The sequence below is a fragment of the Daphnia pulex genome, chromosome 8 (assembly GCF_021134715.1).
Source record: "Daphnia pulex isolate KAP4 chromosome 8, ASM2113471v1".
NCBI classification, from domain to species: Eukaryota; Metazoa; Arthropoda; class Branchiopoda; order Diplostraca; family Daphniidae; genus Daphnia; species Daphnia pulex.
This window is the reverse complement of record NC_060024.1, coordinates 8,898,338-8,923,927: the sequence shown is the minus strand read 5'-3', so window position 1 is coordinate 8,923,927 and position 25,590 is coordinate 8,898,338. Positions and strand designations below refer to the sequence as shown.

The window sequence follows — 25,590 nt, the reverse complement described above, 5'->3', positions numbered from 1 at the left end:
AAAGGTCGACAGAGAAATGAGAGAAAGAGAATTTGGTGGGCGGGATGTAGTGCAAATGGTCGTGATTCGATTGCAGTGGAGCTTGAATCTCCCCCCTTCTTCCCCTTCTAGATTTCCTCTTCTACTGAAGCTGGTTGATGTACATGGCGAACTATTAGTTGGCACGCCAAAAAAGGGCTCCGCCCGCCCGGGTGTGTATTTCCCTCCCGTCTCTATAATAGAAAAGAAAAAAAAGAAGAAGAGTGTAAAATAGGCAAAAGAGTACAAAGGGCTGCTGCTGCTGCTGCAGCGCTGCATAACAAAATCAAAAGAAATGGAAGAAATAAATAATAAAATCACGGCGAGAAGTGCGAGAAAGAGATATACCCCCTCGTCAAGTCTCTCTAGCCGAAAGAGAGAGTGCGAAATACAATCAAGAGAAATCTCAAAAGGAGACGACAACTACACACACAGAAAGAGAGAGAAGGAAATCAAACGTGTCGTCAGGAATGAATCGAAGACAAAAGGGACAAATCTAGCTTGTCTATTGTCTACCGAGAAGAAGTAGGGTAAGGTAGAGACACACCCAATCGAGGTGTCGTAATTATCGCGTCTTTTCACGCGCGGTGCGTATATAGTACGAAAAGAGATAACAACTTTCACCCGACTCTTTCTAGTATTTTCTCACCTAAGGTGAACTGCGCGCTCTTTCATCTTTTCTCCGCCGTCGCGGGGAGGGCCGACAACAACAACAACAACAACAACAAAAGTCAAAATAAAAAAAAGGGGGAACAAGAAAAAAGTTTATTTTAACGATCCGTGAAGGAAAAAAGGGAATTGGAATTCATCGCGCTCGATCGCGTCCCTCACTGAGAGGCCTAGACGCTCTCTCGTTACGCATGTCCTCCTCTCTTCGACTGTATGTATGTTTGCCTAAGTCGATTCGGCTCCCCGTGGTGTGTGTGTGTGCAGAAAAGCGAAGTGAAGATGCAGCCAGCCATCCAGCCATCCAGCCATCCAGCCCGCCGTCTGAGAGAGAAGAGAGAAAAAGGAAAAGGCGACGATCCTGCAGTCCACCCACGGACGGTGTTGTCGCTATCGCTCGGAATCGAATCAAATCCCCCAAATTCCAAATCTAATAACGACGTCGTCGAATTGGAAAAGGATTTCAAGAGAGAGAGAAGAGAGAGAAGAGAGAGAGGAATATATAGAAGGAATGCAATGTTGCCATCAGAAAAGCATTCAGGATCGGCAGGGGTGCGCATCAACATCCTTTACAGTTTTCCATTTTAAATAAAAAAGGGATGAATAATAACTCGCTGGTGAATTCACTCTTACGTCACCCACATCAAAAAAATAAGAAAGAACAGCGTCTAGACTCTATTATATCGCGCAACTTTGTTTCTTATTCTACGACTGGCGAATAAGTTTTTTTTATATTATTATTATCATTATTCCGGAAATCGTCTTTTTTTCATTTTCTTCCTGGAAGAAAAATCAATTTTTCACACTTTGACGACTTGTAGCCATGTACGTATAAAAGAAGATCTTCTCTTGCGTGAATGGCAAGATTCGAATTTTAATTCAGTTATAATGTCTCCCCCTCTTTTCTATTTACAATGTGTGTCTTGTATGTAGCTAAAAGTGTGGAGCGTGAATCTATCTATATGCTAATCCGATGATATTTCCGCCACATTGGCCGTTTCCCCCTTTTTATTTTCCCCGCCCACCTCGTGATGTTATAGACAAACCGGACCCGGTGTCCAACTGCAGCGTGAGCCACCAGTCGTCCGAGTCGCTGCAGATCGCCTGCAGCGAAGGATTCAGCGGCGGATTGCCGCAGAATTTCCTGCTGGAAATCTTCACGGCCGACGGGGCGCTGGCCGGCTCGGCGCCCGCTCCCCAGCAGGAGACCTCGTCGCAGCGGCCCTACCTGCCGGCCGAGCTCAAGACCTTCAACCAGACTTCCATGAAGCCCGTCTTCATCGTGCGCGGGCTGGACGCCGACACGACCTACGTCGGCCAAGTCACGGCCGTCAACGCCAAGGGCCGCAGCGAGTCGTTCGTCGTCCGCGTCGTCACGCTCCGCCCGCCCGAGACGCAGAAGAACGTCGGGCCGGGCAAATCCGAAGGTACAATATCATTTATAAAACATCCTTTTATTTGATATAGTTTCTCCCAAAATACAAAAATAAAATTATTTCCTGAGACCGGAGAGTCGGCGCGGAATTTGTTGGGCAAATTCGATTGCGACTTTGCGCAATTGAATTGAGAGCGAATAAGACGAAAGGTGACGTGCTCCCGACACCGTGACACTAATCCGTCATTGAATAAATGTATTATTCAAAAAGTAACGTCACCGGGAACGTTAGGGTGGGATAGAAAACGGCGCAAACACGTCCGTATTACTCCGCCAACGGGTCACGAATTCCCGATCGGCGTTGCATTGGTGTTAAAAAAACTTTATTTTCGTTTATCCCCCCCGTTGTCTGTGTATAGTGAATGGGAACAGTGTCTGCTGACTTTCAAATCGAATGCACACGTGCAGACGGCCAATGATTCTCTGCTCGAAACAAAGTTCTTAAATGGAAAGGGTGGAGGGAATGTGTATACGTAAGCCAATTTCAGTTTAGGATATGTGTGTGTCCGATAAACTTTTCGGGTCTAACACGGCCGCCATCATCGGGGATATAGTACACTACACAAAAAAGGGGGGAAAAGAAAAAGGCTGTTGGCGTTAAGCTATCCGACACTCTATAAACCCAAATCAGGTGAGCAACGACATCCAACATGGCATCCTCTCTATCCGGATGGATTGTGTCTCTCCCCCCACAACCCCCCCAACCGTGCCACCCTTAAGAAAGACGGATGTTCTATGGGGTTTTTTGGGTAAATCCCTTGTAAAAAAATAACTAAAATCCCTTTTTTTTTTCGTCCCCTGTTGGTCATCCGTACCCATCACGATTGGATATATTTTTTAAAATCCAATCCATCTACTTGTTTTCAAGCCTAGTCTGTAATACATAACACTGGGCACACACCTAAATACTTTTGGAGAGTCCAACGTATATTAAGGACAAGGGTACACATACCACTGGATTTAAACGAGGTATTTTACAGCCGGCGACGGTTGCTGCTGCTGCGCCATTTTTGTGCCATTGACGCATTCAGAAACACAACACACACACACACATCACACACGCATAAAACCCCAGATCGATACATCATTTTCCAGCCCGCAAAAGAGAAGAAGCTACACACATAGAGTGCCGCCGCCTTCAACTCCATCTGTCTTCCCTCGTTTAGTTGTATAGGAGCGATACAGACAAAAGTTGGCCGGCCCCAAAACAAAAATAAAAAAACATTGTGGTGGGGGGTATAACTTTCTAAAAGTCTCTTGACCGGCTATTTACCGGGAAATCGCTTGGCCAGCTAGGCATTCATCAGCTCAAAAACAAGAAGAAGAAGAAGATGTGTACATATAACTGGTAGCCCGTTTTAATCCTTTGACTTTTCGAGTCTTTCGGCCTATTATGCGCAATTATTAGCGAGGGGCGGGGGGGGGGGGGGGGTGCTGCAGCTCAATGGTCTGACGTAACAATTGTCTAGATGTGATCCCGCTTAGACTTTGGCCGCCGGTTGATATAATCGCGAGATTTCACGCTGTCAAAAGACCTTGGATGAGACTTTGCGTGTTTCGACCCTTTTGTTTAATGCGCACTCGCGCGTCCCTACTGTCCTACACATATCGCATGTTATCAAGTACTTAGACTCCCTCCCAGCTCCTAGACGGGCAAAAGAAAAAAAAATACAAGGCCGGCCAGCTGAGGACCGGACTGTATAATGCATACAGATAAATCAGGCCGCTGGATATTAGATGGAGCGCGGGAGCCTATAGAGAGAGCGGCTGGATCATTTCGGAATACATATAGCAAAAAAGAAGAGAGTAAATAGGTTAGGAGCCTCAAAATGTGTGAGAAGAGCGCTCCTAACTTTGTTGCATTGAGAAGGAGCAATACCAGCCCAGGAGCAGTTATAAGAGAGTGGTCATATACATGCACACAGCAAACAGAGAGTCAGTTGGCAGTCCTGGAAGGAATAATATGATGTACGTCCACTTTTGGAAAACTTGGGCCAGCCAACGTTTGCCAACTATTCAAAATTTGTGTATCTACTCTGCGGTCAAACATACACACGCGGCGAATTGCACCCAGCAGCAGCAGCCGGCCAATTCAATATTTGAAGTGGAAAGCAGCTAGATGGCCCACGGCGGACAAGAAGGACGAAACAGACTGAGCTTGGCCAAATAGTTCAACTTGAACGGTCACTGAAAGATCAAAGTCTATTTTCCCACACGAGCCCTTGAAACGGGACAATCAAAAATAAATCAAAATCCCCATCAAAAAATGAAATTGCTCAAAAAACTGTTGAGACACTTTGTTGCGGGAAAAAAAAGGCCTTTTAAACGACGTTGCCGAAACAATCACGGAGGAGTTATAACGCACGACTCTTTCTTATTTGGCTTGTCCAAAATATTTTGATAGATTCGATCAGTAAACACTCGCCAGGACTATTTCTCATATCAAGTTATATATGCTGGGGCTGTTCTTATTTTTTGCCTCGGAATAATTCAAATGTCAAAGTAGAGTGGCAGATCGAAAAGAAAAGTCTCGTCGTCGCATAACTCGACCGAACGACTTACATAGTATGTACACACACAGCCCCGCCATTTGGTATTCATAGGTCTATAGACGCACCATCAACCCCCCACCGCCCGCCAGCCCCTTAAAAAGAAACTTCCAATAGAATTCCATCAAACCGCCGTGTATGAAGAGGAACGCGGGAGAAATATCAACTCGATTTGATTTTCCCAAGAAAAAATCAAAATTTTGATTTCATTCCAAACATTTTTAGATTTCAGATTTTATTTTTCCTGAATAACGATTGAATTTTATTTTTTATTTTCTTCATTTTCAAACTTTTCAAGTGGATCCACCTCGACCGCAGCCGTCGTCCAGCAGCCAAATCAGTCCGCTGGTGGCCATCATCACCGGTGTCATTTCGGCCCTGTTCCTGCTGGCCTCGCTCCTGGTGGTGGCGCTGCGGCTCCAGTGTCGCCGGGCCCAGATGAGGGCGGCCTCGGCGGCGGCCGTCGTCATGTCGGCCTCGTCGGGAGCCCTTTCCAGCGGGCATCGAGGCTCAGTGGTGGGCGGGGCGTCCGGCGGAGGCTCCGAGACCCTGCTCCTGGTCAAATCGGAACAGCTGCACTCGACGACGACGCCGCTCTTTAGCAACTCGACCGACTCAGACGATCGCAATCCCGATCTCATTCCTCATCGAGACGGTAATTGACGTCATGATGTCAGCTCCCAGTCAGCTCCCAACAGGGAACCGGTCCAGCCCGGTGCGGCAGTCCGCTCTCGCTGTTTGATTCTATTTGCGCTGCCTGAACTGCTGGGCCCGCTCGATCGTCGTCCAGGGCGACGCCGCCTTGACTAAGAGATTCAGGTGTCAGGTTGACGCAATTAAGATCCCCGACAAGGAAAATTGCCAACCGGTCTGGCTGGCCCCCCCCCCCCCACATCCCAGCTCTTGCTGGCTTCGCTCCTGGTGGTGGCGCTGCGGCTCCAGTGTCGCCGGGCCCAGATGAGGGCGGCCTCGGCGGCGGCCGTCGTCATGTCGGCCTCGATATTATTTGGTGGCTGCTGGCCCTTCTTCTCCTTGTTACCACGCACTTTTCTGCCCACCCACCACCCCCTAAACATATTTAGTTTAGAACATGTATACAAAAAAGCAAAAGAGAAACAAGATTCTGGTTTATTCCCAATCTAGAACAAAAAGAAAAACCTGTTTTGTTGTTGTTGTTGATGTTGTTGAGTTGCCCAAACCATTGTAACATTGTGTGTGTTGTGTTTTCCATACGGTTTGCTGGGCTGTGCTGCCGGTTGGTTGCTCGGAGGGCAGACGGTGATCGTCTGCAGCCAACGGCCGTGATGTTGACGACGACGGCAGCGGGAGGTGGTCCCCCGCTGGCTGCCATGTTGACCGACTTGCCTCCGCACTTCTGCACGCGCCAATTAGGCGTTACGATGATGGGCCAGGGCTCCTCAGCCACGCTCGGTCGCGGTAAAACCCGATGGGTAAGTCGTCGTTACACTTTACTAACGTCGTCCTCTCTCTTTTTTCTTTTTTTTCTTTTTTCTTTTGTCCAATTCATTAGAGAGGTATAGGCCAGCCCCTATCAAAATTTCCTTTTTTGTCGGCTGGGCAACTGTTGGCCCAATTGGTCATTTCACCACTATCGAAAATAAAATAATCATTTTCAAATTCTTTTCTAAAATTCAGAGAGGCGAACAGGACGAATTTGTGAGCCAGTCGCTGGTTCACGTTTCGTCGACTCTGCCGCGGCCGCCGCGACCTCCGTGGACCAATTCCAGCAACCACCACGTCGGCAGCAGCGTGCAGCGCTTCAACGTGACGGCCCCGCCCTCGTCAGCTTCCTCGGCGGCAGCCGCCGCAGCGCTGGCCGCCAGCAAGAAGGAGAGCTCCGTCTGAATGATTGAAAGGAGAGAAAAAAACCCCCAAAAAAGCGGAGCGATATATATATTTTTCTTTCTCATCTATTCGTTAACAGCAAAAAAATAAAAGGGCGAGAGATATAGAGAGAAAAAAGAAATAAGAAAGAGAGAGAACAATGTGCATGATTAACGACCCGACTGCATTCGGTTTTCGCCCATCAAGCGCAACCGGCGGAATCGTTTCTTCCCAAGTTCTTTTCTCCACACGACCTGCTCCCGACCGGTTGTTTCCGTTTCTCTCATCTATTTCTGACCCACCTCCCCTCCATCACCATCGGCTGCGCCATGTGTATACAATCCGCAAAAAAGCAATCACAGCAAATAGTTAATAGTCTGTCTGACGCGATCAAATCGATGACACAGCCAGAGACTCTGTTGTTTTTATTCCATTGAGTTGTCCACACAAGAAGACGAAGACGAAGACGGAGAAGAAGACGAAGGTATAATAATAGGAAAACCAAATAAAACAAACAAACAAACAAAACAAAAAAAAAGAACACGCTTATAACACATATGTAATACACCGTAACGTCAACTGCAGCACTCACGGCAAAAAAGTTTGGAACGGAAAAAGTTCGTTGCCATCGTGGGAAAATGTCAGGATTGAACGACAACCGGTTGACAATTAAAATGACGCATTCACGGGCAACACGAACCAAATGTATGATTTGTACAAACAAGACAAAAACTTAACTTGTATACATACGGTAGCGCCACACACAAGTTATGAAAGAAAAAAAGAATAACCAAATTGAAATGATCTCGTCGTATTTTTGTTGAATTGCTCATTCTTCTTCCCCCCCTATAGCGTGCGCTGTCTTTGTTATCAAACCATTCCCGTCTCTCAACCTTAATTTGTCTTTTGTTTTCTTAACTGGCCCATCAAAAAAGTGCCGCAACCATACGTGAATAATATCGTGAAAAGAATTTGAGTTTTTTTTTTCTTTTTTTAAAAATAATTACCTGCGAGGCCCCGTGAAACCAGTTTTGTCTCATCTCATAAACACCGGCTAGAATACGGTACATCATCAACGTCTTTAGATTGTTCTCTTTTTTATTAAATTCCACAATTCCCCTGTCAAAAAAATAAAATAAAGTCCTTCCCCTCCCTCTCCCGTTCCCAATCTAATAAAAATAAAATTCAACAGTTGTTTGATGTAATCGTTCATCGTACCGTTAACGGGCTCAGCGGCGGCAATCTGGCGGAACTCGCCGCGATGACGGAATGATGATGACGAAAAAAAAAGAAATGATGATACCAAAGGCGTGCAAATGATTATAAATAGCGAAGGGAAAGATACAAATATCATTGAAAATTTGAAATAATGGCTTCCTGATGATCAAACATGAAATTTTGACAAAAAAAAAGAAAAAAAAATTGATTGTGCATACTTAACTCGATTGTCATTTAATGGGTCTCTTTGTAACTTTGATGAAACATTTCTTCGTTCAAAAAATATACAACACTATACGGTATGAAATATCCCGCCAAGTCGCGCGGTTATATTCCTTGTCCTCATTCTGTCAGTCCTCATTTGTCGTGGCGTATTCTAGGCTAGGCTCGGCCCCCAGCAACAATAAGAAAAAAGCCAGCCCGAATGATAATAAAAATAATAATAATAAAAGCAAGAAGAACAAAGTCACATTAAGACTAGAGAGAGAGATAATATAGAGGTATTGCTAAAACCGCGTTTCGCTCTACTGGAAAACGGGACGTAGGCCATACAGTAAAAAAGAAAAAGACCTGGAAGGAATTGATTTGGATAGTAGATTTTGACTTTGGTATTTTTTCATTTATTGGCGGGTTTCAACGTTGGGAGGGATTGATAAAACCATACTGCGTGAGATGGTTTCTTGCTCTTTTTTGGGGGTTTTAAGAAAAAGAAAGAAAAAAGGGGAGAGTCATTGAGCTAACAATACTAGAATCCCGTTACAGCGACTCGTACCGTATTCCCGTTTGTTTTGTTCTTTCTCCTTTTTGCTACACCTCAGTTGAATCGAAAAGACTGATGGTGCTTGTTCTGCCCGGCTGTATTTACCTGCGTTTCGACTTGAAATTCAAAGAGGCCATCAGCATCTCTGAAAAGTAGCAACAGCACAGAAGAAAGACGAGTTCATTGGGCGGGATTAATTGTGAAAACTTAAAAAAGATCTCGTGAAATAGCTGAAGGGAGTTTCTCTCCAAAGGGAGTTGGACGGAATTTTTTCTTTTTAGCCGTATCCAGTTTGTCTCTCCCCCTCGTTCGGCATATACTGTGACTCACATAGTTGCCACTGCTTCAAAACAAGCCAGAGCACACACAAAAATATACAGACAAAACATGGCTGCCCACTGCAGAATTGTCGACGTAATCTTCTTTATTTTCGTTGGCATTACCTGCTGTCAAGTAAGTCGATTCATTTTAAATCGTGAAATGAAATTTTGCTTTTCATTTATAGGTTTAGAAAAATTTTGTTTGGTAAAAGAGGCTGCCGATAGAGAAAAAGCGTCACAGAGCACGTTAACTTCCGTGTCCTACATATTTCATTGCAACAAACTTATGTTTTCCATTGTTGCTCAACAGCAACTTGAAACTGGTTTTAATATTGAAATGTTTGTTCTATGCAGGCATCATCTTTACTGTCATTTAGTTATGGAGTACTTGAGGCCAAGAATGGGACAACAGAAGTAAGTTTCTGTGTCATCTACTATCCGAACATCACAAGTTATCCTTCAGAAAAAGTTGATGCGGTAAGTAAGATATCCTTTTTTTTAAACTGACATCAGTAATTTATCATTTGAAAATTCACAGGTGTATGACTCCATCATCGACTTGTCATCTTGGGATGGGTGCAGCGAGACTCCTCCCAGTGCGGATGACATTTCTGACAAGTTTGTGATAACAAGTAATGGAAACTGCTCAATTATCAAGAAAGCAGAAACCATTAAAGTGAGTAAAAAATCAAGAATACCAGTTCTTATGTAGACTGATAAAATATTTCTACAGAGGTTCAATGGTAAAGGGCTTCTCATAGTAGCAGCCCAAGTGATTCACCTGTCAGCTAATATTAGTTATCCAGTTGAAATTCCCATTGCTCTTATTGGACAAGATTCAAAAACTATTCTTGTGGTAAGTGTGTTGATTTATATTTTAATGTGCCAATGGTTTACAATAATCTGTATATTTTTTACCATTAGGTATTAGGAAGTAGTGTACAAATATTTATTTATTCCCCAATCGATGGATCCCACATGGACTATAGTCTCCTTGTCATTTGGAGCTTAGCTGTGTTAACAGTGGGCATTGGTGCTTATTGGAGTGGACTTGTCCGTCATGACCTGTAATTATAATTCCTCTAAACTCTTTTTCTCAAAATGAAAAGTGTTGCTATGCGATATGAAATGGGTCAATCGTGACCAGCTGCACTGTTCGGCGGATTGAGGCAACCAATGGCGGGGGTGATATTTCAAAATTTGTGTCCAACTAAATTCTAGTCTTAAGTCTTCTCGTGAAAGATAACAAAATATCGAAATCGGTAACTTTTTACAACGTTTAAGGCTACTAGCCGTACTTTTATCTTTATGACAGTAAAAAAAAAAACTCAAGTCGACAACAAGTTGAACTACTTAAAGTAATAAAAAATATTCTACCAGTAACTTTTGTGGAAGTTATCTTAAAGTTACTTTAAAATTGTATTAGATTACACTCTTCATTTTTCCCAAATCCGCTTATTAGTGTCAACTAGCTTAACTTTATAAATCATGAAAGATATTACGAATTTATCACCTAAACTAATATTTTTGTTCTTTTTGTGTCAGGCAAAAACAAAGCCGCCTAATCTCACAGGGGCATTCAGGTGAGGTATCAGAAGAGGCCAAAGCCATCCTTCAAGAAGAAGTTTCACTATCAGTTACTCCTATGCTGGTGGGCGTCTTCGTGCTGTGCATGTGTGGCATGCTGCTCCTGCTCTACTTTTTCTTCAGCTACTTGGGTAAGTTATTGCGCTCATTGTTACCCAACATCAACAATATACATTTTTTTTATTATTCTCGTCAATGTAGTTTACGTCATCATCGGCCTGTTCGTTTTGGCGTCAATCACAGCTGTTTACCAGTGCCTTGAGCCAATTGTCCGTCGTATTCCGGTCGGGGCTTTCAAGTACGAACGTTTATTATACGTGAAACGTATTCATTCCTCGAGTACATATTCATCGTAAATGTTTTCCTTTTTCTAGATTGCCTCGTTGTGACGCTGGCTTTGTCCAAGTCCACGTTGAAGTACGGCAACTCGTTTTATTTATTGGAGCCGTGACACTGGCCGTCTGCTGGGTGGTATACCGCAAAGAGAAATTCGCATGGATTCTACAGGATATTCTGGGTTTTGCTTTCAGGTACATATTCTAAAAAAAAGGCCATCACCGTACACACATTTGTTAACTATAACTGCCTTTTGTTGTTTCGTTTTAGCGTCAATATGATTCGTCAGGTGCGGTTGCCCAGCTTAAAAATCTGCACACTCCTTCTAGTCTTGCTCTTCTTTTACGACATTTTCTTCGTCTTCATTACGCCGCTTTTCACCAAGGTAAATGGCACTTTGTTAATCTACTTTTCAAGTCCATTTAAGGGCTCGTACATTTTAATAAAGACATGTACAGTCGCATAGCGGTGGCCAGAAAACGACAGATGTGATTGCTCGCCTCTCTCTCTCTCTTTCTTTTTATTATTATTATTTCGTTGCCATTCCTTTCCGCTGGTCGTATTATGTTCATCATTAAAACAGCTGTCGTAGTCATTACCCACGTACGAGCAATGCCCAGCTTCTACTTGATGAGAGTAACAAACTATATTGGCAACATAGTTTTCCAGATAAAATCAAAATCATTTCCACTTACACTTAATGGCGAGTTTTAATAGGATTAAAAGAACCGCAATAGTCGCCTTCTTTGTTACTTTGTACCGCTTAATTCATGTCTTAAATCGCAAAAGTAGCTCTTGTTTGATGTCCGCCTGCATAACTCGGTAATATGGACCTTGGTTAGTTAAAAGCGAAGCTCTGGAACTGAGATTAAGAAACTGGTATTTTTAAAAATGTGAAACCTCGCTTCATTCCCCGTTTTTTGATATGATGACTTTAACAGAACGGCCAGAGCGTGATGGTGGAGGTGGCAACGGGCGGAGGATCGGGTGTCTCTGGAGGAACGGGAGGCAACAGCGGCAACTCTTCGGGAGGCGACGAGCAGCTGCCCATGGTCATCCGCGTCCCGCATTTAGGTTACGACCCACTGAGCGTCTGCTGGCAACGCTATTCGCTTCTCGGCTTCGGCGACATTCTCGTCCCGGGCATGCTGGTTGGATTCTGCCACGGATTCGATTTGGCAACTGCCAATCGCCGCAAACTCTACTACATCAGCACGCTGATCGGTGAGTTTCTTCTCTTTTCTTTAGAAACTGGAAGAAATGAAAAAGACCTAGTCGGACTAGGTCGGTTTTCATTCCGACTTCCGAGCCTGGGATTGTTTTTATAGAAAAATACGATGCCCCACCAAGATGAGAGCGAGTGCTTCTTGTCTCTGTCGGATGGGATCCATTTACACATGCACCCTCAACATGATGGGGTCTTTCTCGTCGTCTCTCTTGTCATGCCAGCGATATAGGGGCCGTGCCATGTTTTGTTTGTAAACAAGCTCTCGATTCTGGAGCGACTGGAAGCTAGCTCGTGTAACATGTGGACTTTCGAGCCCGTCTCAGGCCAAGAAAACAGAACAAACATTAAAAAAACAAAACGAAAAAAATAAAATAAAATATGAACAAACAACGTTTACACGAAATAACCGAGAGAGAGAAAAAACAAAGTTGAAAGTGAAAAAAAGGATTGAGTAGCATCTGTCGCTAGTCGACTTCGCCGTTTATAATTATATCACAGGGAACAAATCGTTTTTCGTTTTCCCAACCGGTACGCACTGCTGGTTGGCTGTTTTTTTGTTTTTTGGCAGTACTAACACGCAGCCCAGTTGAAACGGCCAACTGTTGTCGCCGCGATTCGGTGCGGAGCATTTATTCTCTTTCCCATAAAAATGTTGACTGTGTGTTGAAAGAAAAAATAAGAAAAAAAAAACGAGTCAGAAAGAAAAGTGACCATAACAGAAACGTTGTTGAGAATGTTGGCAGAAGAAAACAGATGGGGGGCTCTTCAATGAATCGACGTCTGTTTATCTGATTCATATGCTGTGCAGCAGGAGCAGCGGATGGAGAGACTCAGGAACTGAAACCGAATAAGCGGTTTGGAACGAGGAGGGAAACCAGGCATCATCCTTGATCTACTTTGGCTGTGAATGTAGCCGGTCGCGATGACCGAGTCGCGCTCGTTGAGGAATCAGTGTAAAACGATCCGCCCGCCTTCTTGTTATGAATCGGGATAAAAAAGAACGTTTTCCCTACTCTTCTAGCGTTTCTAGCTTTTCTCTCTCTTCTTCCTCCTGTTTTTCCGTCTAATTTTTTCTCTCTTTCCTCTTCTACTCTCTTGCTCCGCTTTTCTTTTTTTCTTTAAACTGTTTGGTGTCTGCAATTTGTTGAAAATGAGCCCGAGTTTATCGCGCTTGGCTCCGGTCGGGAACGACTCTGTGTCGCTCTTCGTGGTCTCATCGTGTCTCTCTCGCCTTGTGTGTTTACACGGCTACTTCAGCTCATGTCCCTCCCCTCGCAGCAACTGCTGCTCATCGTCCTATCAATCTTCTTTCTATTTCTCTTATTTTATTTTATTTTGTTTCTTGTTTTATTTTCTGATGACCACTAACTTCTCATGATAGTTGGCTGGGCTTTCGGGCACTGGCTGCTATTGCCGTTCGATGGAACGCTAGACAGACGGAACCAGGGAGCGGCACTCCTTCTCCTCCTCCTCCCCTTTTTCTTCTTCTTCTTCTTCATCTACAACTGATTTCTTCTTCTTCTTCTCTCGATTCGTGTTATATATCCCGTCCGTTGGCTATATACATTCGATCTGCATACACACCAAGTCTGTTTCCCTCATTAAAGGGCCAACTATGGTGGAGTCACAACAAGACCTAAATTTTTTTTTGTTAGTTCTCTCTCCTGATGGCTTGTGTCGTCGACTTCTTGTAGGCCATCTCGAAAGAGGTCGTAGTCATTCAGTAAGCCAACCGTCTTCAACATTTTCCTTTCAAAGGTTCTTATAACTTGAAATCGGCGCCGATTCACCAGCAGGGTCTGGTGTATATATCTCTTCTTCTTATGCTACCATCTTATATTTTATTATTTTTCTTTGATTTTCTTCCGCCGCCTTTTCTCTCTCTCTCTCTTTTTCTCTCACTCTCCGGACTAGCGATGATGTCTGGAGAAGGAGCTCGAAGCCAAAACACGTCGATCATAGCTGAGAGGGGGGCAAGGCCGTTTTGAGCCAGCTCTATCTGAGCTGACTCGGCGCACAAACAACTTCCTCGCTATTATACATTCCCCGAACGACTATTATATGGCCATGTTGAACATTGATAAAAACTTCCAGATGAATTCTGTCGTTGAAGATGATTTAATTTATTTTTTCTCTGCGTTTGAACCGTTGATGAAAAGAGACCAACAGTTTATCGAATTTTCCAATTTTTTCAAAATCGTTTTCAGCCTATGGCCTGGGACTGATGGTCACCTTTGCCGGTCTCTACCTGATGGCAGTCGCTCAACCGGCTTTGCTCTACTTGGTTCCGTTCACTCTTATTCCCGTTTTCTTGTTGGGTCTTTGTCGACGAGAGTTTTCGATCCTCTGGAACGGAGATGGACAGGTATGAACATTTCAGCCGACAAATTCTGATGTGATGAAAATTAAACTTGTTTCTTCTCGTTTTTCCAACAGGTTGTCGAGAATACAAGATTAACCGACAGCTCCAACTTGGAATGCGCCCAACCTAAAGTCGACCCGGCAAAGGAATCGCTATCCGAAAGATCTTCAACCACCAAAGACCGAGACGCTTTGATGGATTAGCTGTAAGCGTCGATTGGCATACAGTGCTGGTCACGACAATTAAGACCAAGAAAATATGCTCTACATTTTGATTATCGGTTTGCCTTTTTTTTTCTTTTTATTATTATTATTCCTCAATTATTTTTAAAAAACCCCAAGTGGTTAAAGAAAAGAAAAACAGAAAAAAAAAGTCAAAATTCGTATTCACAGATGGTTCTCTCCTTTTCGCGGACTGCCGTCCAGCGCTCATACTTTTCCCCTCTCTATTTCTCCCCATTCTATATTCCCCCGTTATTTGAAAAATTTGTTTACTTCCCGACGAGTGCACTTGTTTAAAAAAGATTTCAAACAAAAAGTTGGTGCAATAACGTTATTTAAAAACTCCCTCGCACAGCAAATATCGTAGGTCGGCCCTGTGAAACGCTTGAGGTTGGCGGTCGAGGAAGGAGATTGCTTGAGTCTAAATGCGATATCGATCCTGACACACACACACACAAAAATTGAATTCGTCGTTTACTTTATACACCCAATAATCACCTCTTCAGCGCAGCAACTATCGCTCTCTCTATATATATCGTAGATGTTCCATGTGTCGTTGTTTCCGTGATGGAGCCATGTAACTGTTGTGGATACGATATTACTATTAATACAAAACAGACACACTCTCTCTCAAAAAAAAAAAGAAAATTTTGACAGCGTTCCAGTTCGAGATGGGGCGAAGGAAGATCTCAATAGCAGCCTGCTGCTGCACTTTCCATACGTTCCATGGGCCCTCGACTCGCCCCGTCGGGTAGGATGACCGTACACAAGAGGCCAAGAGCCGAAAAGAAGAAGAAGAAGGACTGGTGGAAAGGTTGACGTCACGTAGGGCGCGACTGGCAAATGAATCAAAGACATGAGATGGCCGGCCGGCTGGGCCGAGGTCAATTCGCGCTGCAGACGTTCCAACGAACCCACCACTTGACGGCAGATGAGAGAGAGAGAAGAAAAAAATGGTTGGGATGTCTATGCTGCTGTGGCCCATTAGTTTTCGGTCGTCGGGTTTGCTTTACTTTTTTTTCTTTGGTCTCCATGAAACTTGTGTAATTTCCCTTATGTCTATCGATTATTAATGATGACGAATTTTCTCTCACTTTTCCACCAGATTTTTATGTATAACGTGTAGGGAATTGACCATACGAAAACGACGACGACGACGGAGGATCCTTGAATTTAGATTGGTCGACAGCGAAGGAAAACAAGAGGAGGGAGACTTAATGTATGGTAATGATTATGACGGTTATCATTATATTGGATTTGATTATTTATTGTGGTGAATAGAGTCAGGGCCGGGCTGCAGAGTGGTGAACTGGATGATGTTTTCTTTCCGAGCCTTCACGTATGGCCGCAGAGTTGAAGCAGAAGAAGCAGAAGAAGAGGGAGCCAAGAAGGGGGGGGGGATGTCAAGAGAATGAGAGAGAGAAAAGACATGCAGCAGCAGGAGCAGCAAGAGCGGAGGGTGTTGGGTAAGAAGATGAGGACGGGATGGCGACGGGAGGAACGGGAGAAGAGTCTGGTGGAGCTGGGAAGGAGGATGCTGGTCGTAGGGCGTCTATAAATGTCTAGCCGACTGGCAAGAGTAGCACTCCTCACACTGGGGAGGCCGTGGGGTCTGGGAACCCGGGACCGATTTCGACTCGACTGACTTTTCAGTGTGGATGCCAGTCTTGAAGGGGTTAGTGCGTGTGGGCCGATCCTGGTAGAAATTGCCGCCGTCCTCGATCACGTCGGTCAGTGTGTGACTCGTCTTCACCGAAGACACATCGAACAAAATACGAGTGTGGCGTATGACTAGGCCACCGCGGCGCTCGGTGTGATCTGTGTGGGCCTCCCCGCTTGGAAGTTGGAACCAGCAACTAGCATTAGAAAAAAGGAGGGGAGACGGGACACGTTATTTTTCCCGCTTCGTCCCTCGCAGCGCGACTTGGACTTCGGTAGTTTTTTTTTCGGGCCCATCCGTTTTGGACATTTTGGAACCTCAAGAACTCGAAAAGACTGCGCGCGTCTCTCAGACTGTTGTTGTGTCTCGTGTGAAACTCCTTGCCTGACAGCCATGCGGCTTGCGATGGGCCGCAGCGGCAGGATACAGCGGCTACCGCTCCTGCTGCTCCTCGTCGTCCTCATCTCGGCCGGCGTGAGCGGCAAGCCTCAACAAGGAGCCGGAGGTGGAGAGGAATCACCCGAAGGAGACTACGCTGATAACTACGACGAGTACAATCCCGTTGACTACGAACCAGAATACGAAGAAGGTACGTCCATATTCTGCACAACCCCCCCCCCCCCCCCCCCCTTCCAGTTCGTTCGTTCAACTCCGTTCAATCATTGGAAAATGGTCGAATCGGGTGGAAATATTTTTGGAAAAAAAAAATAATTTGCAACGCAATCGCAAAAGGCAAAGGCTCGTCGCCTCCCGCAATCGTCTACTAGAACCCGTTCGCCCAACTTGTCCTTGTCCCCTATCAGCACGGTCACGATGGGTCATCTCTCTTTTGCTTTGGCGTTGGTGCAAGAGAAAAAAAAATAGAGAAACGGACGAGGTTCAAAAGTTCGCCAGTTTGTTTGGCACTCTTTTTTTTTTCTTTTCCCGTTGCTGTACAGCAAGTCCCGTCATGTCCCCGTTTATTCCCGAGGCCAATAAGATGGAAGTTTACGTCGTTGAAAAGAACCCTGGACAGATTGTGTTACACATTGGCGCGGAGAGGCGCTTTCGCGGCCTGCTGGAAACTTCGTCTTTCAATCCCAGTGTGTGATTGGAAATATAAAAACGACACCATCTTCGTCCAGAGTCTTGTAATTAAAAAGAAAAAAAAGACGGGGGGAGGTCAAGCCGAAAGGTTATCGGACTGGGCGATCACCAGTCGACGAGTCTGCATGTTTATTCGACAGCGCCGGATCACGGTCGCGCCGTTTCAATCGTTGCCTATTTTTGTTTATTTGTCTCTCTACAGTTTCCATCCATATCGTCTGTTTATTTTATCAGAACGTGTTCTCAAGGATTTATTTCTCTCTTGCATTTCTCTTTTCTCTCCTCTCATTTTCTCTACTTTTTATTTTGGAAAACAAACAGGCGCAGACGGAGGTCGGAGACCGGCCCAGCCCGGACGTAACGGACCTGGCCGAGGTATAATTGCATCTTTATTTCAATCGATTTTTGATGATTTTGATGACAGGGATCGACCATTGTTTTGTTTTTTCTGTTGCTTCCGGACTTTTGGGAGACATGTTGAAAGCTGAACGGTTTGTGCTTGAACGAGTTAAAAGCCTGGGGGGAAACAAAAAAAAAAAAGAAAGCAAAAACAATTGACTGTTGAAGTCAGCAAAGCTGAGGCTTTACATTTCACGCTGCTCCTTCGGTCGCCCGCTTTGACTATCGGATAATCAGACATTCCATGGGGCGACCGAAGTTGTCACGCCCGAAATAACTTTCACAGTTTCACCCTACCGAGAGACATTGGGGGATGAACCATTTTTAGAAAAACCTAAAAGAGTCTTTTGTGACCAAGGCAGTTCATTAAAAACCGCCGTTTCTCAAAGACTTTTGGTCTTTCTCCCTCACCATTCCCATTTGCCTCATCCGCCCTCTTTCTAGGACAACATCCGCGACTTAATGTCCTGTGTTTTTGTCAAAGTCATTTTCAGTTAATGTTGACTTTGTTTGTTTGTTCAAATATTATAATTATATCCCTTGCCTCTATCTACCTTTCTCCATGTTTCGTTTTTAAAAAAATATCTCCACTTGACTTCTATCTCGGTCCTCTTGCGCACTTTTCTGGCTTAAATCCTACTACCTTGCACTTGATGAATCAGCTCCCGCTCCGGCTCCTGTCGACGAAAATGGAGATGGTGATGTTGAAAGCGGAGGCCGCCCAGATGTTGCAGGTATGTTTCAGTCGATGCTGCGCTCACGTTTGATTTTCAAATCTTCACTTGCATGCACTCACCACGGCAAGGGGCTCAATTAAAATCAAACATATCGTCGCATCAAGAAGCGAAAATTTGATTTTGTTGTCAATTTGAAATGCCTAAATCGTTCACTCACGACCTAGTCGGGTCGTTTCACTCTCACTTAATGCACACATTTTTATTTATGACTTTCACAGCTCCTGCACCAGCTCAACCAGAAGCTACAGAGGAGGAAAATCCGGATGGTAAAATTTAATTTGTGAATTTTAATTGAGTCAAGATTGGATGAAAAAGAAAAATCAATTTGTTTTTAAATTATCCCATAATGGCTGGAATCGATTGGATTTCATTTTCTCTTTCGTATTTTGAAACAGATTACGAACCGGGTCAGACCGATCCTCCACCACCGCCTCCACCGGCCCCAACAACGACAACTCAAAGGCCCGTCTATCGCCCGCCTCCCGCTCCACCAGCACAGCCACCAGCGAGAGCTCCTGCTGCTCCACTCGTGACAGCAACAGGTACGAGCAGTTTCTGCCTGATATCTCTTAGTTTCATTACGTTAAATCCCGCCATTCCACAGCTGAAATTAAAAAAAAATTGTTTCATTAAAATAAAGAAATCCACCACTCAGTTTAATGAATTCCACTGAGAAAAGAGAAACAGGGGACTTTTTATAACAATTTTCTCCCCCTATGAATGGGAAAAAGAAATCCTCATATCGCTACGCCATATTTACACGTATCACTGCACGACAACATTCAACATTCATCGCACGCTCACTTGTTACCATATTTGCTTCTTTTTTTTTTGTTTTTTTCTTCCATCTTTTTTCTTTATCTCTTCAGGCAACGATGATTGCGCTGGAGTCGTATGCCCGGAGGTCGAGTGCGAGACTCAGCAGTACATTCGTCTCGGCGAATGCTGCCCGGTTTGCGCGGGTCAGTTTTTCTCCTGATATAAATATCAACCATTTAAATCGCTTTCCCTAGTTCCCTCATTTGTTCAAACTTCAACATCATAATCACCCACTGCCTTGAACATGAGGGTCCACTGACCAATTTCATTAACCTGATCATCTATTTGGACCATTTCAGCTGTCGGTCCTGAAGATGGAGAACAATCAATGGTGAGTTTTATATTTCAATTCTCTTTGATTGTCGACTAAAAAATCTATATTTTTTTCATTCATCAGGGTCCCCAAGGTGAGATTGGCACTCCTGGACGTCCTGGAGAAGCTGGCGAGCCCGGAACACCAGGCAACCCCGGTACTCCTGGCAACCCTGGACCACCAGGACCACCACCCGATGTGACTCCCTTCCTGCAGTCGTTGCAGACCTCGCAAGGCGGAGCCGAAAAAGGCCCTGGACCAGATCCGTTCTCTTTCCTTCAAGCTCAAACCGGACCCGTAGGTCCTCGCGGAACAGGCGGCCCTCCCGGCCCTCCAGGTCCTCAGGGATTCCAAGGAGTTCGTGGTGAAGCTGGTGAGCCTGGACCTGTTGGCGCTCCTGGAGGTGGTGGACCGCGAGGTCTCCCCGGTCTTCCCGGCAAAGATGTCAGTCATTCTTAATTTCTAGATTTGTCCTTTTTTATTTGGTTGATCTTTAATCGATTATTCTATTCATTTTCTAAAATGACCATAGGGTGACTCTGGAGAAGACGGTCAACCTGGACCAACTGGTGCTGCTGGACCTGCAGGCCCTCGAGGCTTACCGGGAATGCCCGGTTTGCCCGGAGTCAAAGGCCACCGTGGTTTCCCCGGTTTGGACGGCTCCAAAGGAGAACCTGGCCCAAGTGGTGAAAAGGGAACGCAAGGTTTGACCGGCCCAATGGGACCTGTTGGCCCAACTGTAAGTTCTGCTTTTATCATCTAATTAATAATTAAACTGATTTTTAGACAAAAAAAAAAAACTAAAACAAAAAATAAAAAATAAAACAAAATTTCTCTTCAATTAGGGTCCTGCTGGCCCACGAGGAGAAAGAGGACGTGAAGGACCCCCTGGCCCTGCTGGTTTAAGAGGAATCGATGGTTTGGCTGGACCCCCCGGACCACCTGTAATTATTATTCTACCATTTAAATATTTCCACTTGAAATCTAACAACAATTTTCCACTTGGACGGAATCTTTTTCATAGGGCGCTGTTGGTAAATCAGGACCACCCGGCTTCCCCGGCAGTCCCGGTTCCAAAGGTGACATGGGCGGCCCCGGACCTAAAGGTAGCCAAGGCTTGCAAGGCCCACGCGGAGAGGCAGGCAAACCCGGAGTTCCTGGTGAAGCAGGTCCTCCTGGCCCGGCCGGTAAAGATGGTCTAGCTGGTGACAAAGGTAGCCAAGGTGAAGTTGGTATTGCTGGAGCTCCTGGTTTCCCTGGTGCTCGCGGTCCCCCCGGACTTGCCGGCAGCCCAGGAACCCCTGGTGCTAAAGGCCACCCTGGTGAGAGCGGTACTCCTGGTGTCAAGGGTGAAACTGGTTTGAAGGGAGAAGTCGGTGCTGGTGGACCTCGCGGTCTGCCCGGCCCTACTGGAGCTGCTGGTAAGCGTGGTAAGATCGGTCCTCGCGGTACAAGTGGTGCTTCTGGCCCACCTGGTGAGCGTGGTGCCCCCGGAGGAAGAGGTTTGCCCGGAGCCGATGGACCCCCTGGACCTAAAGGTATTTATTAAATCATCGCCTGCGAATGTAAACGAATACTTATTTGACTCTTAATTTTGTGTCACAGGTCAAAACGGTGATAGAGGACCAGCTGGTCCTGACGGACCCAAAGGAAAAGTCGGAGACCCAGGTCGTCCTGGACCTCCTGGTTTGCAAGGACTTCGCGGTCTTCCAGGCCGAACTGGACCTCCCGGCAAGCCTGGTAGCGCTGGAGAACGTGGTTTACCTGGTGCTGATGGCAAAAACGGAGAACAGGGACCCCAAGGTATCCAAGGTCTTCCCGGACCTACTGGTATTCCCGGAGAACGCGGTCTTATGGTAAATAGAAATCAATAATTTTCACAAATCCAAGGAAGCAAAGTAACATTCTCATTCAAAAACAGGGAGAGAACGGTAAAGACGGAGATCCTGGACCGACAGGAGCTCCCGGACCTCGCGGTGATTCAGGCAAAGACGGAGCTGCTGGTGCCCAAGGTCCTCCCGGTCCTCCTGGCGCTGATGGTGAACGCGGTCCCCCTGGCCCTGCTGGAGCTCGTGGTTTCCAGGTTCGCTATCCAATTTCTTCCATTATATTTTTTACTCCAAATTATGTTTTAATTCGGTAAATGTATTTGATTAGGGACTTCCTGGTGTCGCCGGAACTCCTGGTAACCCTGGTAAAGATGGTGAACCCGGTCTTCAAGGTGTTTCCGGCTTACCCGGTGCCAGCGGACCTCGCGGTGAGCGTGGATTCCCTGGCGAACGCGGACCGGTTGGTCCACCCGGAGGTCCTGGTGAACGCGGTCCAGTTGGTATGATGGGAGCTGACGGTCCATCGGTAAATTTCCCTCATTCAATTCCAATGCGAAAACAATGTCTTAAAAATAATTATTATCATCTTTTCCCATCAAACAGGGTCCATCTGGTCCTAAAGGTGACAAGGGTCATGCCGGTCCTTCAGGTTTAGTGGTAAGTTTCAATCCACACTTCATTATATATTTAATGAAAAACCAAATTCTTATATGCTACGAATCACTTTCTCAATTGCAGGGCTTGCCCGGTCAAAGAGGCCAACCTGGTCTGTCTGGTGAAAAGGGTGAACGCGGAACTCAGGGCCCAATTGGTCCCGAAGGTCCTGCAGGAAAACAAGGTGAACGCGGTTTGCAGGGTATCATGGGTCCCCCTGGACCTCCTGGTGAGCCAGCTGAACGAGGTGACACTGGACCACCCGGACCGGCTGGTGAAGCTGGTGCTATGGGTATGACTGGTGAACGCGGACCTCCTGGAGGCCCAGGCTTGCAAGGCTTCCCCGGCCCACAAGGTCCATCCGGTATTTCCGGTACCAAAGGTGAACGCGGTCTCTCTGGATCTAAGGGTGAGCAAGGCAACCCCGGTGCTGTCGGTAATCCCGGTGAGCCTGGTTCACCAGGTTTGCAAGGTTTGGTTGGACCTAAGGGTGCTCGTGGTGAATCTGGCAACAAGGGTGACCAAGGTCTTATGGGCCCACCTGGACGTGCTGGAGAACAGGGTCCTGCTGTGAGTTGAACATCATCGTCCGAGTTTCATCAAAATTCTAAATTTTAATGCATTTCATTTCTAAAGGGATCACAAGGACCTCCTGGACCACCTGGCTCAGCTGGTATGCCTGGTATCAAGGGTCAACCCGGTGACAATGGTCGCACTGGTAATGCTGGACCCCCTGGACAACCCGGAGCTCCTGGATCTGAAGGTCAGAAAGGAGAACAAGGTAGCGAAGGACCTATTGGACCTGTTGGACAGTCTGGACCCCAAGGTCCACCTGGAGACCGTGGTTTACCTGGACTCCCAGGCCCAGTTGGTGCGATCGGTGCTCGTGGATTACGCGGATCAGCCGTAAGGAAATTTCAAAAGAAAATCAAAATTCTCTTTTAATTACCCAAATTTCTTCTCGAATTTAGGGTGAAACTGGACCCCCAGGTAGACCCGGAAATGAAGGACCTCCCGGTCCAATTGGTCTTGTTGGCCCAGTCGGCCCGATTGGTCCACCTGGAGAACCCGGACCTGAAGGCTCACCCGGCAAAGAAGGACCTCCTGGTATTGGTGGACGCCCTGGAGACAAGGGACCCCCCGGTTCCGTTGGCCCTCTCGGACCTCCCGGTCCTTCTGGACTTCCCGTATGCTAATGAAATTAGATTTCAATTTGATTCATTTAAATCATCGTACATTATGATTATGTTTAGGGATCACCTGGACAATCTGGACCTCCCGGCCCTACTGGAGAGCGTGGTTCCATTGGTGAAACTGGCCCAATGGGTGTTGAAGGCCCTCCTGTAAGTATTTGGTTTAAACATGCAATTCAAATCAGGTAAATAACGAAAAATCTCTATTCTAATTTAGGGACCTCGTGGTAAACCTGGTGTCCAAGGTATTCAAGGTGAACGCGGAGAGCGTGGAGAATCTGGAGCTAAAGGCGCCAAGGGTCATCGCGGTCTCATTGGTCTGCAAGGTCTTCCCGGCGCACTTGTACGGCAAATTTCCTATCCTTTATTTTATCTTGATACTTCTTACCCGTCACTCAACGAAATCATTTCATTTGCTTGATTGTAGGGCGCCCAAGGAGACCGAGGACCGATGGGTCTCGCTGGACCTCCTGGCAAATCTGGAGAACCTGGACCTAAAGGTCCTGCTGGCCGTGACGGAAGCTCTGGACCTCAGGGCATTATGGGACCACCTGGCCCTCGCGGTCCTGCTGGTGAATCTGGTAAATCTGGTCCTCCCGGCTCTCCTGGTCCTGCTGGACCTCCTGGACCTCCTGGTGAATCGATGGGTTACGACGCTGCTGCATTGGCCGCCATCCTCGGACAAGGTTCCTCCAAGGTAATTCAAATTTAAAATCAAACTGATTTATTCCTTGCAGCCTATTAAGTTGTATGTTATTTTTAGGGACCTGATCCGATGGCTGGTGATGACCCGTCTCGCCTGTTTGCCAAACTAACAGACGACGACCGTAAAGCTTTGGTTGTGAAAGCTTACGAGCAACTCAAGGTCTCGTTTGACAAGTACACTAAGCCTAGTGGAGACAAGGCTGCTCCAGCCAGGACTTGCCGTGATCTGGCCGTTGCCCACCCTGAACTTCCATCTGGAGACTACTGGATCGATCCCAACCAAGGTGACACCAAAGATTCTATCTTGGTATTCTGCGAGATGAACCGACGATCCACCTGCATCCGACCCAAGCCCGAGAAAACCAAGCAAATTACTTATCTCGGCAAACCTCGTGCTGAAGTTTGGTTCTCCGAAATGGATTCCGGCTTCCAGGTATATCAGTTTATTTGCGGCCCTTTTATTGTTCGACCATTAATATTCATTTTTTCTTCTCACCTTCGCAGTTCACTTACAAATCAGACAGCAACCAAATGACATTCTTGCAGCTGTTGTCTACTCACGGAAGCCAAAACTTGACATACCACTGCCGCAACTCCGTGGCTAATTACGATGCCAATGATCGGTCCTACAAAAAATCAATGAAGATTCTCGGCTGGAACGATATTGAGCTCAACGCTATGGGCAAGAAGAGATTCAAGTACGAAGTGACCGAAGACGAGTGTAAAGTAAGTTATCGCAGAAAAATATTGAGGATTCCCAGCTATGACGATTGATGTCTAATTAAAATCTTCTTCACAGTCTCGCTCCGACACTTGGGCCAAATCGGTTATCACATTCGAGACGGACAAGCCTAACCGATTGCCATTCGTTGATGTCGGAATTTTCGACATTGGTGAGCCAAACCAGCAGTTCTCTCTGGAGATTGGCATGGCTTGCTTCTGGTAAGCAGAAGAAGCCACATTTAACGGAGCGTCATTTTCCATCCTCGACTAAACAACACCACGCTCCTTCATTCTCGAAAACCCCACAAGTTTTTTCACATCCCAGCCCCTCCCAAAAGATTCATAAAATTATCATTAGAAATATGAAAGCTAGCCTTACTCGTCGCCGTTTTGAAACACTGCCATACCAGTAGAAGTCTAGAGCCTGTTTCAATATTTTGATTCAACTTAGAAAGTTTGATTTATTTTTTTTTTTACTTGGAACCAGATATTTTGAAATTATTTCTGAATTGAGGACACAGGCTTTCGTTGTTTTGTTTTATTTCTCATTAAATTTCTTTCCGATGGTCGACCCCCCAAACTCTTTAATTTTGTCCTTCTTTCTGTCATTTCCTGAACCCCGGTGTGTTTTTTCCTCTCATGATAACAGTTTACGTGCCTATGCAGTCAGACCCTTTTGTAAACGCCTTCATTTGCTTTTGTTCAAGACATTTGGGTATTCGTTATGTGTTGGAATTTGGACCCCCTCTCCTTCATCTACATTTTCTTCCTCTTTGGATTTTCCTATGAATGTGTGGCATTTCGAATCTCTATCTGTCTCTCAAGGTTTTCTTATGACTTTTGCTTTTTGTAAAGAAGGTTCAATACACATACAAAACAAAGCCACTTGGATTTATTTTGAACACAATTTCTCTTCTATTTTTTTTA

The 25,590-nt window shown here is 45.7% G+C and overlaps 3 protein-coding genes across 9 annotated transcripts in view; all 3 read left to right on the top strand.

Moving 5' to 3' along the window:
- LOC124199629 (nephrin-like) overlaps positions 1-8,038 on the top strand; it is a 56,151-nt gene extending 48,113 nt beyond the window's left edge. For both annotated transcript variants that reach the window (XM_046595539.1, XM_046595538.1), the window contains exons 11-14: positions 1,725-2,111; positions 4,967-5,323; positions 5,944-6,119; positions 6,325-8,038. In XM_046595539.1, coding sequence (XP_046451495.1) covers positions 1,725-2,111; positions 4,967-5,323; positions 5,944-6,119; positions 6,325-6,534 — 1,130 coding nt within the window. In that variant the 3' untranslated portion in view covers positions 6,535-8,038. The remainder of the gene's footprint in view (positions 1-1,724; positions 2,112-4,966; positions 5,324-5,943; positions 6,120-6,324) is intronic.
- Positions 8,039-8,354: 316 nt separating this feature from the next.
- LOC124199630 (signal peptide peptidase-like 2B) lies at positions 8,355-14,996 on the top strand. Its single transcript, XM_046595540.1, has 12 exons — positions 8,355-8,944; positions 9,166-9,288; positions 9,350-9,487; positions 9,545-9,667; positions 9,736-9,878; positions 10,357-10,529; positions 10,600-10,696; positions 10,773-10,928; positions 11,005-11,119; positions 11,676-11,958; positions 14,170-14,327; positions 14,399-14,996. Exons 1-12 carry the CDS (start codon positions 8,879-8,881, stop codon positions 14,525-14,527), a joined length of 1,704 nt encoding a protein of 567 aa, XP_046451496.1. The 5' UTR covers positions 8,355-8,878; the 3' UTR covers positions 14,528-14,996.
- Positions 14,997-16,056: 1,060 nt separating this feature from the next.
- Positions 16,057-25,544, top strand: LOC124199628 (collagen alpha-1(I) chain-like). 6 transcript variants are annotated; one of them, XM_046595531.1, is made up of 24 exons: positions 16,057-16,794; positions 17,613-17,666; positions 18,353-18,424; positions 18,646-18,693; positions 18,823-18,969; positions 19,297-19,389; positions 19,546-19,577; positions 19,644-20,003; positions 20,092-20,298; positions 20,405-20,503; positions 20,584-21,097; positions 21,165-21,415; positions 21,481-21,642; positions 21,717-21,914; positions 21,992-22,045; positions 22,127-22,612; positions 22,679-22,948; positions 23,014-23,229; positions 23,296-23,385; positions 23,453-23,578; positions 23,663-23,932; positions 23,999-24,373; positions 24,445-24,666; positions 24,740-25,544. In XM_046595531.1, exons 1-24 carry the CDS (start codon positions 16,599-16,601, stop codon positions 24,884-24,886), a joined length of 4,689 nt encoding a protein of 1,562 aa, XP_046451487.1. In that variant the 5' UTR covers positions 16,057-16,598; the 3' UTR covers positions 24,887-25,544. The 6 variants fall into 6 exon arrangements, with proteins under 6 accessions (XP_046451487.1, XP_046451493.1, XP_046451489.1 ...); XM_046595533.1 differs by lacking the exon at positions 18,353-18,424 and having other exon boundaries at positions 16,135-16,794; XM_046595534.1 differs by lacking the exon at positions 19,297-19,389 and having other exon boundaries at positions 16,135-16,794.
- The last annotated feature ends 46 nt before the right edge of the window (positions 25,545-25,590 follow it).

What these genes read in the sequence shown, in the direction of transcription:
- LOC124199630 (XM_046595540.1), top strand. Translation starts at nt 8,879, where the DNA reads ATGGCTGCCCACTGCAGAATTGTCGACGTAATCTTCTTTATTTTCGTT. An exon ending in TTGGCATTACCTGCTGTCAA is followed by an intron (nt 8,945 to 9,165) that starts GTAAGTCGATTC and finishes TGTTCTATGCAG; the next exon opens with GCATCATCTTTACTGTCATT. An exon ending in ATTCCGGTCGGGGCTTTCAA is followed by an intron (nt 10,697 to 10,772) that starts GTACGAACGTTT and finishes TCCTTTTTCTAG; the next exon opens with ATTGCCTCGTTGTGACGCTG.
- LOC124199628 (XM_046595531.1), top strand. Translation starts at nt 16,599, where the DNA reads ATGCGGCTTGCGATGGGCCGCAGCGGCAGGATACAGCGGCTACCGCTC. An exon ending in CCGGTCCTTCTGGACTTCCC is followed by an intron (nt 23,230 to 23,295) that starts GTATGCTAATGA and finishes GATTATGTTTAG; the next exon opens with GGATCACCTGGACAATCTGG. An exon ending in TGGGTGTTGAAGGCCCTCCT is followed by an intron (nt 23,386 to 23,452) that starts GTAAGTATTTGG and finishes ATTCTAATTTAG; the next exon opens with GGACCTCGTGGTAAACCTGG.